Here is a 10,719-nt window from a genome sequence, read left to right as displayed (position 1 = left end):
GGATCTCTGTGTAGGACTGTCTGCCTTCTTACATTCATGTGTCTGGAGCAGTAATGTATTTGGGCAAACCCCTGGACATTCTCATGAATTAGCATGTGAACCCAAGAGGTTTCTTCATTTGAGTGGTCTAAGTACTTACATCTTTTTTTTTTTTAAAGACAGAAATAAAGACCATTTATTTTAATAAATGTCTATTTTAATCCACAATAGAATAAATGCTTCTCTTGATGGCTGCAGATACGTAAGGCTGTTTGGTAGTATCCAGAACCACCACAGGAATGGTTGTTTTCCCGATTGGTGTGTAGTCTTCAGTAATTATAAGGAATTACTTGTCTCGAACTGCTGTCAAACCAGCAGGACTGCATTTATGCATCCATCATTTTCAGGATTGTTGGTAACCTGGGCATATTTTCCCCAAATAAATTTGCCTCCTTGTGTCACAAGGCCCAACTCGCTCACGTTCACGTCAATTACAGTACCGTTGGTAATAACACCCAAAGTTGTATATAGTGGGGATGAAGGATTTTTTTTTACATCAAGTATTGGCAGGCAAAAGGTGGTTTTCAATTCAGGTTGTGTTACATGGGCCTTTTTGAAATGTAAGCCCATTGGCCTAATGAATCTTTCATATTTAGGTGGTTTTCGAGTAAAGCCATCTCCAACAAAGTAGACTTTAGTGACCATTCTTTTCCATGCTTTCTTCTTTCTCTTTCCTGTTCGAATAACTTTTAATACTTCTGTTTCTCCCTGGGCTCGAACTTTGGGTAAAGGAACTCCCCATTTTCCTGCTTTCTCTTTTCGTTTTTGTTTAATCATATTAGAAAGTACTTTAGCTCAAGACTGTTCCTCCCTGTCCAGTAGATATGCAGGTACTGCTCCTTGTGGAGTCTTTTCATCATTCTTTTGTTTAGTGTTTCTCTTTTCATGCATGTTGATAGTCTTTTTCATCTGTATTTTCTCAGCATGGCGCTGTTTATGGTAGAGCTTAGCTTTCAGACCAATCATCTTTTTTGCCCTCTTTGAACGTTCATGAGCCTCTCGACCTTCTTTCTTTCTCTTTTTCTCATGGTAATCCAAACGATAGCCATAGTGCTTCCGGTGTAACTCAATATATTCATTTTGTGGCATGGTGACAGCTGCAGAGCTGTGGGGTGCAGCTGTCGGGGCACAAAGAAGATCTCAGTTTTCGGGTCTCCCAGACCCATGACCTAACCCCACACCAGTACTTACATCTTATTTGTGTGCTGAATAGACTCTAGAATAGTCCCCAGTGATACTGAAGCGGAGAATCTAGGTAAACCATGTACCAATTTAGGACCTGCAGAAACTGGGAGATTATAAATGTATATTGTTCCAAACAGCTACATTTGTGGTAGTTTGTTACACTGCAATAGAGAAATAAAATACTATTCAATCGTGTAGTAAGTTGATGATTTCCATAATGTGATACATATTTACTTTTATTCATATCAAACATTTATTGAATACCTACCAGATGCTAAGCCCTTCTTAAAATACTGCAGATATGGAGATGATACTGTTTACCCCCGAGGAACTCACAGTCCAGGAAGCGTCAGACATTCACACAGCTGGTCATAACGCAATGGGACAAACATTATAACAAGGATATGAACTAAATGGTATAAGCCATGTTGCTTATTTACACTTTTCTTGGCACAACATTGTAAGCCTGCACCTGGAAAAAATGTGAGGGTCTCATATGGAATACAGACACAATAAAATCACTGTTGAAAGGTGTTTACTAAGGAACCATCTGTACACACCTGACCAAGAAGAAGTAATCCAATGGAAATAAATTCTCTCACAGAGAACAAAAGCTTCAAAGAAATGGCTTCACATAATTGTGATCATGACTCCTTTGTCCTTCTACAGAACTGTTGAAAATCAACACTGATTATCTCCCTCTTACAAGTTCTTTCTCTTTATAGGATAATGTTTTGAGATATAGTGCTTCAGAATAATAAAGCTAAGACATTACTTTTACTGCATTGCCATTTAGGCATATTTGTGGGTATATCATAGAAGTTTGGGCAGTACAACAAAAATAGCTCTGTCTTTTTGATGTCCAAAGTAAAGGCCAGAATTTGCCAATTTTGCATGCAAACCATGAATCCCAATCATTATTGCTATATCTAGAACAATTTGCTCTTTCTTCAGACTGCAGATGTACTTTTCTGATAAAGACTTTTCTAACTGAGACTCCAAGATATAAAATAATATAAAACAATACATACTTTTTAATTGAATGGTTACCAGATGCTTAAATACCTTACTTAATAGTGGGTTATCTCAATTAATGTTCACACCAGCCTGATGAAGTAAAGGTTATTATTTTCCCCATCCATCTCACAGATGAAACTGAAGCCACAGAGTTTAGATAACTTGCTTGAGATTATACCTTTAATTAGTAATAGAACTTGGGATTTGAAGTTGTTCTAGTCCTGACTCTGTGCACTTAATCTCTATCCTGTTTTCTAATGATTCTGACAGTTCCAAGATCTTTACAGGTAACTTTGAGCACGATGTGCTGGTGAAACGAAATAGCGTAATGATGCAAATATGGGCCTTGCAGTGTCAAAGCATATGATATTCTTCATATATCCATAAATATTGACATTGAGTCTTCTAAGAGTAAGTGAATTTATCTGTTCTAAAAAATTAATCTAGACATTCTTTGGTGAGATTCTTCATATATCAACTTAGAATATAATACCTTATATATTATATCAGGGAGGGTAAAGGGTATGAGGCTCAAAAAAAAGATAAGAAACTTCAGTGGTTTAAATAAAGTAGAAATTTATTTCTCTATACTTTAAAGGTGTAGTGGGGCAGTTCAGTTTTGGGATACAGCTTTCCACGAAGCAATTAAGGGGCCTGGTTTCCTTCCATCTTGTTGCTCTGCCAGCTACTATACTCTGCCATGTCTGTGTTCCAGGTGGCAGGAATAAAAAAGAGGCAGTAAAGAGCAAGCAATTTCCTTTTAAGCAAGTAATGTGGAAAAGGTACACATTGCAACTTCTTACACTTCATAGATGAAAACAAAGTCACATGGACATACCCAGTCACAGGCAGAATGGGAAATGTAGTCTCCAGACAGAGGGCTCTGTGCCCAGTTAACGGGAAAAAAGAGAGAGAGAGAGAGAGAGAGAGAAATAAATTTGGAGGGGAAAAGGAGCCAGCTGTCTATTACACACAGGTAGGCAATACTACATATAAATCAATTACTGGTTTTAACATTTTTTTCTTTTTTTGAGGGGAGTAGGCTCTCTGTAGAATAATGTCATTTTTGTTATTTCATGACTGGGATGAGAGTTAAAATGACTTTAAAGCCTAATATCACTAATCAGCTGGTTGAGCACTTACTGATACCTACTCTTTAATTACATGGTAAATGGATAATTATTCTATATTAGGTAAGAGCATTTTGAAATTATGTAACTAACAGAAGGAATGTAGTGAACATGTGTTGTTTTGTCTGCCAAAATTTGTCCCCATCTGAAAAATAGCCATGAACTTTCTTTAGAAAATTATCCTCCTCCTTGTGGTTGTCAGCTGGGGAGGAGTGAACCTTATAAATGCTTTCTAAGCAAAACTACCATAAGTAGTTTTTCTCTGCATTCAACTGCTCAGGCTCTTTTTAAAAAAAAAAGATTTTATTTATTTATTTGAGATAGAGCGATATAGAGGGAGCATGAGCAGAGGGAAAGGTAGGAGGAGAAGTATGGGAGGGGGAAAGGGGAGTGAGGGGGAGAAACAGACTTCCCGCTGAGCAGGGAGCCCAACCTAGGGCTCTACCCTAGGACCCCAGAATCAGTACCTGAGGAGTCGAAGGCAGATGTTTAACCATCTGAGCCATCCAGGAACACCTACGACTACTCAGACTCTTTATTACCACGGTGTAGATTCAGTCCCATGACCCCAGCCCTGGGGTCCCAGTAACATGATCTCTGTCTTGTGTCTCTTCAGCTGGGGATAATATAGTTCCCTTCAGCTGTTGCTAATCTCAGGGCAACCTCCCCATTGCTTGTTTGGGCCTCATCTGCATAACTCAGTCCCTGTATTAGATTCCCTCTGTTATAAATAATTAAAATGGTTTCTAGGCTCCTGGTCAGACATTGACTGATGAAATGGCCTACTTCATGGGGCTGTTCCAGTTCTAGCCACACTCCTCTAGCCATGTTCCTTTAATCTCAATTCTCAATTCTCCCAGAAAAAAGAAACCTTTGTTTCAGGTTCTTGATTAAGGATGGAGTTGGGGAAAGGGAGAGGTGATTGAGCCTTGTGGGAGATATTATTATGCAGTAGAACAAACAGTTCCCAAACTGTCTGTTACAGAAACACAGGATGGGGAGGGGAGGGGCCAAATAGCCCTTGTTATCTCACAAAACTTTTAGTAACTTTCATTATTAGCCTCACAATCTTTATTATAATCTTAATTATCTTTACAATCAAAATAACTCAAAGTACTTATTTTCTTAGGAGTGAAAGGTTTTAGCTTATTGTTATCCCTAGCTGAGGTTAGCTGCACTTAATGGATGAGACGAAAAGATTTTCAAAACCCCAAACACAAAATAATTAAAGAATTTAGATTTTTTGAAATGAATCATAATTGTACCCTGTAGCTCTAGTCTGAGGATGGGCCAGAGGAAGTCCCAGAATGGGGGTAGGTTTCAATTTTTGTCCTCACAGATGCAGACACCGTGATGGGATTGGATGCACGGTGTTACCAAGAAAGTATCAGTGAAGGATAAAGGGAAGGAAGTAGAAGCTGGACTAGGGAGAGACCAGACAACAATGCAGTTCTGATAACTGTAAAAGCTAAAGGGAAAGGAAGTAAGATTGACCAAGAAGATCTTAAGACTTCGAGGAGTTATAAGAAAGTGTTGACCAGGCCAGTGGGGAATCTTTAAGCCAAACCTGCCCATTAGAGGGATCCTGCATCCCTCAACAATGGGCCTGCACTAATGCCCCTGCTGTGCTCAGTCACTGACTAGGAGGAGCCCAGGAGAAATATGATCTCAGCATAAACACAGTTGTGGGTCTGGCAAGACAACAGCTGAGGCTAAAAGTCAGCTGTGCTCCTTAGAGCAGGAAATCTGAGCAGATATTTCCTTGGATGCTCTACCACCGTTTACTCACTAAGGGAGGAGATGATTCCAAATGCCAGCTCCACACACAGCCCATGTTTACCATACCTTCTCACCACCACATCGCAGAATGTACATCATGTTATTATGTTATTCTAGGTCCCTATGGCAATTTCAGGATCTGAATGTGGCCTATTTACTTAGATGTGTTGAGTGGAGCTGAGGGAAAGGGGTATGTGGGTGTTGCCTTGGCCAAAAGGGTCCCGGCTGAGTGTCCCCAGAGGCAGAGGCCTAGGAGAGGACTTCTACCTTTCCAGGAGAACATCTGCATTTGTCTGTGTGTGTGTGTACTTCACGCTCTGTCATGCCCAGATACAGAGAATGCACATAGATGCCAAGGAAGAGAACCAAGTTGTAGCAAATTTAAGTGTCTTAATTGCTATTTTTCTAAGAATGCTGATGTTAATTCAAATTTAATGTTTCTACCTTAAAATATGAATTGTATTATAAGTAGCATAACTCAAAATGAATTTTCATACAATGTTTATGTTTTATAGAGTTATTAATCATCAGCTTTATTATTTTAGTTTCTTTTTCCTAGATTAGATTATAGGCCAGTCTCAGCCCTGTCAGGGTACTCTGTAGCATTTAGGGACTAACAGACCCCTCAGGTTTTCTTTTGTAGATTAAGGATGTGAGAAGTTGAGAGAAGCTGAATCCCTAGAGCTACTGTTGTGGCCTAACGGATGGGGCTATTCTGTGCTCTCCAAAAGGCCACCTGGGCCTCCTAGCCTGAAACCATCCAAAATAGGTGATGGAAGATGACTGGGCTGGTTTTCCACATCTCTTCAGTCCCTGCCCCACAATAAACCTCTAAGGTAATCTGGGTACATGTATGACACTTCCTTGCAACATGGAAAAACCTGACTAATTCTCAGTACTCAGTAATTCAGGAGAGTGATGAAGAGGATCTGAGGTGAGATGCACATGAAGCTGGAGAAAAAAAGCCCATTACCTGGTGACTGAATGTGGCAGGATAAAGAGGAGTCAGGGGAAGCTCCCAGGTTGTCTGTTTGGAGTCTCAGGGGGATGAATGCACTACCAGCAAAAGACAGAGACAGGTTTGGAGATTTGCAAAACTCAGTTTGAGCAGGTTGGGTTTGAGTTGCCTGTGAGGACACTTGGAACACATCTCTAGCAGACAGGTGGATACTCTGGTTACTTATTGCTAACTATCTACCTACCACGAAACTGGTTTAACATGACACTTTTATTTATTTGTCCATAATTCTACAATTTGGGCATGGTGGAGAATAGCTCATCTCTGTTCCATGTGGCATCAACTGGGGCAACTTGATGGGGCTGGAGAATCCACTTTTAAGATGGCTCACTCACTCACATGTGTGGTAGGTTGTGTTGTGTCCAAAGGGAGCACTGGGGTGATTAGCCCAGGTCCTCAAGTTTTCCTCTCTTTGGCCTCTTGAAACGGCTAGGTGAGACTTCTGACAGCATGGCAGTCTTGAAGTAGTTAGATTTCTTTCATGGTTCTTCTTCCAAAGGGCAAAAACAGAAGCTGTTGTCAAAAATAAAACTGAACAAACAAGGAAATAGATTTTATGCAGACTATTGCAATGGAGAGAGTACCCAGATTTGAAAATCAGAGAGTCTTAGCAGGGCTTTGCCTTGTACTTTTATAGGCAGCAGGTTATCAGTGGGACAGGTTATCAGTGGGATGACTTATAGTTGTAAGATAGGGAAACCGAAGGAACCCCATGAAAGATGGCTTTATTGCTGCCTCTTTTCTTACTAAGACCTACATCCCCACCCTACACATGCCTTATAGTACAGATAATGTACATCTTCCTTGCAAAGGTCAAGGAGTTAATGATTTTTTGGAGACTTCCAGCATAATAGATAACATCTAAGGAGTGACCAGGTGGGGGCTTCATGAACATTTTCCCAAAATCCCTGGCTCCAGGGCGTAAATGACTTATGGAAAACACTTAAACACTCATCTTTGTTCCTGGATGTCTGAGAAGACATGTGCACAAGACCACAGTCCTCAATAAAAACAACAAACAGACCCCAGCTAAAGCATCTCCCAGATGCTCTGTCTGCACTCTATGTCTTCAATAAACTCTCCTCTTGGCTTGCATTTGATTTCTATCCTGTGCAAAGACAAAGACCTTCTTGGCTAGTCTTGTGGGAACCTTGGACCCACAAGGTCCTTGGACCCCTCAGCCTGCATCAGCTGGAATTGTTTTGTAATCAGGAGATGTCTTAGTCAGCCAGGGCATGTTTGTCTGTGTCTAGGAAATTTCAAGGCAACAAACAGTTCCAATCTCAGCTAATCATCCATGAGACAAAGGGTGTTGAAGGGTTTGTGCCTAACCTTGTCAACAGGTTCAAGCAAAAAGGAAAAGATCTGTTTTTGGTCTTGTCACAGGTAAGCAAGGAGTCATCTGCCAGTCTTTTGAGAAAGAGTGGACAGAGTCCCATCTAAGTCATACCGAGAAGGGTGGTTCTTTGTGGTAAGCCGTTTCCCAGAACACAAACAGGTGGGGGGTTTCTTAATCATTTCTGTTTTCCATGAGTACAGGTTCCAGAAAATTTCAGTGTTGTCACTGCAAAGACTTCTTATGGCTTCAGCCTGGAACTGGCAGTCATTTTGCCACATTCTATTGTTTAAAGCAGTGACAGGTCCAGCCTAGATTCAAGCGGAGAGTATTACACAAGCACATGGATATTGGGGTTTATCATAGGCCTCCAAAATATAGTCTCTCATAGAGTCTGAACCTTGGACTGGATGTATTTAGAATGGGGTGCTACTAGCATATCCTGGGTGGTAGCTGCCACTATCAGGTGGGATCACTGTGTGCATCTATATTGGTAAATGTAGAAAAAAGTCCATCAACATTTCAGACCTATCAGATTGGAGGCTTGAGGGCTGTGATTTTCCTAGTTTCTCAGAAGCCCTTATAAATACTGTTTCTTGCTTAGCATTTATCCCAACATTTTCTGGAATTTTGTTGCTAGTTATAGTTCCTAAACAGAATCTAGGTATTCACCCCATTTAATGGTAACAATGACAAGACTTAGCCAGAAATGATATTTAGTAAGTTTTTACATTTTAATTATTTGCCCTGATTAGACTTGGCGAGAGGCATTAAGTTGACCTGTCTAGCTCCTGCAACAAAGAGAGCCAACAGAAATCGAGGGAATCCCTGTGCAAAGGGAAGGATTTTGAACAAAGGTCTCCCACACAGGGACCCTCCACGGAGGCTAGCTAACCTTTGAAAATTTGACCTTTTTCTTTCTTGGTTCCCTTCTTCTGGACTCAACACTATCAATTTGTTTTGGAGCTCTTTGTGAAGATAGGCCAATAAAAGACCATAAATCTTTTTTACTAGGTGAAGCATTTACCACTCTAATTGGCATTCCCATTTAAAGGCTTTCATTTTCGAGAAACAAACACCAGCATTCCATATGCTAAGGCTAAAGGAAATCTTAAATCATGAGTAAGTAGAGGTGGAGGACAAAGACCTAGAGTTTAGGCATTGCCTGTGTTCTGACAGTCATCCGAATTTTACTGAGATACCACAATGCTGAAGACACATACTGTCCTAGGTTTTTAGAGTAGAGATAAAATCTGAGCCTAGTATTGCGGATTTGTGAAACAAAACAAAACAAAACTTATATGGGTTATAACAAAGTAGATCTGCATAAAATGTTAATGACTTCCCCAAAGTAGAGTATGTTTCAGAGTAAGTTACAGGCTGGGTCCTGAAGCATGAATAGGAGTCTACTCAGCTGTAAAAAAACGCCCAGCAGGCCATTTACACGCAACTAGGAAATGTAAATTATGAGGTAGGAGGGCCAGCCTATTAGGAGTTTCTCAGGGGCTGACATCTCTCTTCCTCTCAGTCCCACCCTGGGGAGGTGGTGGTGGGTGTGAGTGGTGAAGTCTCGGTACCAGGTTCCTAAGGCTACAGCTGCGCGCAGGTTGGGGCGCAAGAGAGAGGACAAGGAGAAAGTTTGGGAGGGGGGGGTGGAACAAGCCTTCCCGCGCATGCGTACTGGTAGCCGGCCGGCTCCGCAGAGGGTTTGGCCTGCGGCTCACTCCCCACGTCGTGCCTCGCGTGGTCCCATAGACTGGGCCCCGAGAGCGAGCGCGTTGCGCGCCCGCGCAGCCTCCAGGCCGGGTGGGCGCCTGCGCACCAGCGTCCTGGGCGCTTGAGCCGCGGGGTTATTAGAGGTGGAGCGCGGCGAGGGCGCGCGGCAGGAGGCGGCCGCCGTTACGCGAGCGTGGTCACGTGGTCGCTGGTCACCGCCGCCGCCGCCCCCTCCCGCCCTGTTCTCTTTCTGGTCGGGCCGGGCCCGGCTGGTTCCGCGAGCGCCCGGCAGAGACTGAGGGAGAGAGAGAGAAAGAGGAGGGGAGGAGGAGGAGGATTCAGGGAGTAGGAGCTGGGGAGCCTTTCTGCGCCACAGGTAAAACGAGATGATGATGATGATAATCGTAAAAAAAGCCGAGCCCCCTGAGCGCCTCCGCCTCCCTCCAGTGCAGCCCCACATGCAGTCGCTCCCGCCCCGGCCTCCCCCTCTGCCTCTCAGGACCATTCCCGCCTTTCCCAGCGCCGCTGCTGCAGCTGCCGCCGTCTCACGGGAGGGCCTGAGGGTGCTGCTGCTGTCGCCGCGAGCGGGTAGCCGCACCGTCCCCGTTCGTGCGCTTCCCGGGTCGGCGTGGGGGTTGGGTGGTGGGAGGGCGGCTCCTCTGGCTCCAGGGCAGGTGGGGCGAGGGGGCTGCTTCCCCCAGTCTGCCTGCCTTCCCTGCCTCGGGAGGTTGGGGTCTGGTTGCAAAGCCATCTGCTGCAAGTGGTCAGAGCCTGGTGGTTGGATTGTGGCTCAACTTCCTTCTTGGTAAATTTCCCGTTCCTATCAGCCCTGGGCGGCATGCTTCCTTCCTAGGCCGGAAGCGAAGCGGGCCCGGAATCCCCAAACCTTTCAAAATGCAGCTTTTAGCTAGAGAAGCCTTTCGTCTTTGAGGAGAGCAACTGTACCCTGTGTTAGTACGACTTAAGTTTATTCACCTGTAAGAACACGCAAGTTGAGGCCTTTAAGGATATAAGAAAAACTTTGTGAAAGTTGATCCCTCCTTCCCCTCCATTTCCTGGAAAAACGAACACAGACCTCCTAAACAATTTTTGGTTCTACAAATGACCTAGAGTTCGTTCAATACCTATTAACTAGTTTTAGTTTCAGGAATATTATTTAACTTAAAGTTCACATCCTTCAGATTTTTTTTCTGAATAATTTTTGGGAATGAGTTCTATTTGTCAACTCTGAATTGGACTAAATCCCGAAATTGTAGCATACAGGTTGCACGGCTTTGGGCCCGATTGCGCAGGGATTTCTAGAACCGGTCATTATTTGTACTTTGTACAACAGAATATAGTACAAAGAAACTGTATATTATTAGTGCGCTGTTGCACAAAATACTGACTTAAAGCAGGTAGTAGTAAATGTAGGCATTATTGAAAACAAAACTTTGATCACTCCCATTCATTTGTATGTTAGTCATTTCTCTAAATGAGCTTTTCTGATTCCACGTCTT

General features: G+C 42.9%; 2 protein-coding genes and 1 pseudogene across 4 annotated transcripts in view; 1 reads left to right on the top strand and 2 right to left on the bottom strand.

Moving 5' to 3' along the window:
• Positions 1–222: 222 nt before the first annotated feature.
• LOC101672109 lies at positions 223–1,196 on the bottom strand (annotated as a pseudogene).
• A 2,500-nt stretch (positions 1,197–3,696) lies between these two features.
• On the bottom strand, positions 3,697–10,052 carry LOC123394466. Its single transcript, XM_045088946.1, has 2 exons — positions 7,619–10,052; positions 3,697–6,699 (listed from the first exon to the last, which is right to left on the bottom strand). The coding sequence occupies exon 1, from the start codon at positions 9,969–9,971 to the stop codon at positions 9,225–9,227; it is 747 nt and encodes a 248-aa protein (XP_044944881.1). The 5' UTR covers positions 9,972–10,052; the 3' UTR covers positions 3,697–6,699; positions 7,619–9,224.
• The window catches only part of TBC1D5 (TBC1 domain family member 5), a 554,967-nt gene continuing 553,723 nt past the window's right edge, over positions 9,476–10,719 (top strand). For 2 of the 3 annotated variants that reach the window (XM_004773530.3, XM_004773529.3), the window contains exon 1: positions 9,476–9,596. The gene's annotated coding sequence lies outside the window, so the exon portion shown is untranslated. The remainder of the gene's footprint in view (positions 9,597–10,719) is intronic. The other variant, XM_004773531.3, reaches the window with a different exon arrangement.

Source organism: Mustela putorius, unplaced genomic scaffold (assembly GCF_011764305.1).
Source record: "Mustela putorius furo isolate JIRA1106 unplaced genomic scaffold, ASM1176430v1.1 tig00003834_pilon_pilon_pilon, whole genome shotgun sequence".
NCBI classification, from domain to species: domain Eukaryota; kingdom Metazoa; phylum Chordata; class Mammalia; order Carnivora; family Mustelidae; genus Mustela; species Mustela putorius.
Note: the sequence above shows the minus strand (reverse complement) of the source record. Positions and strands in the feature narration are given on the sequence as shown.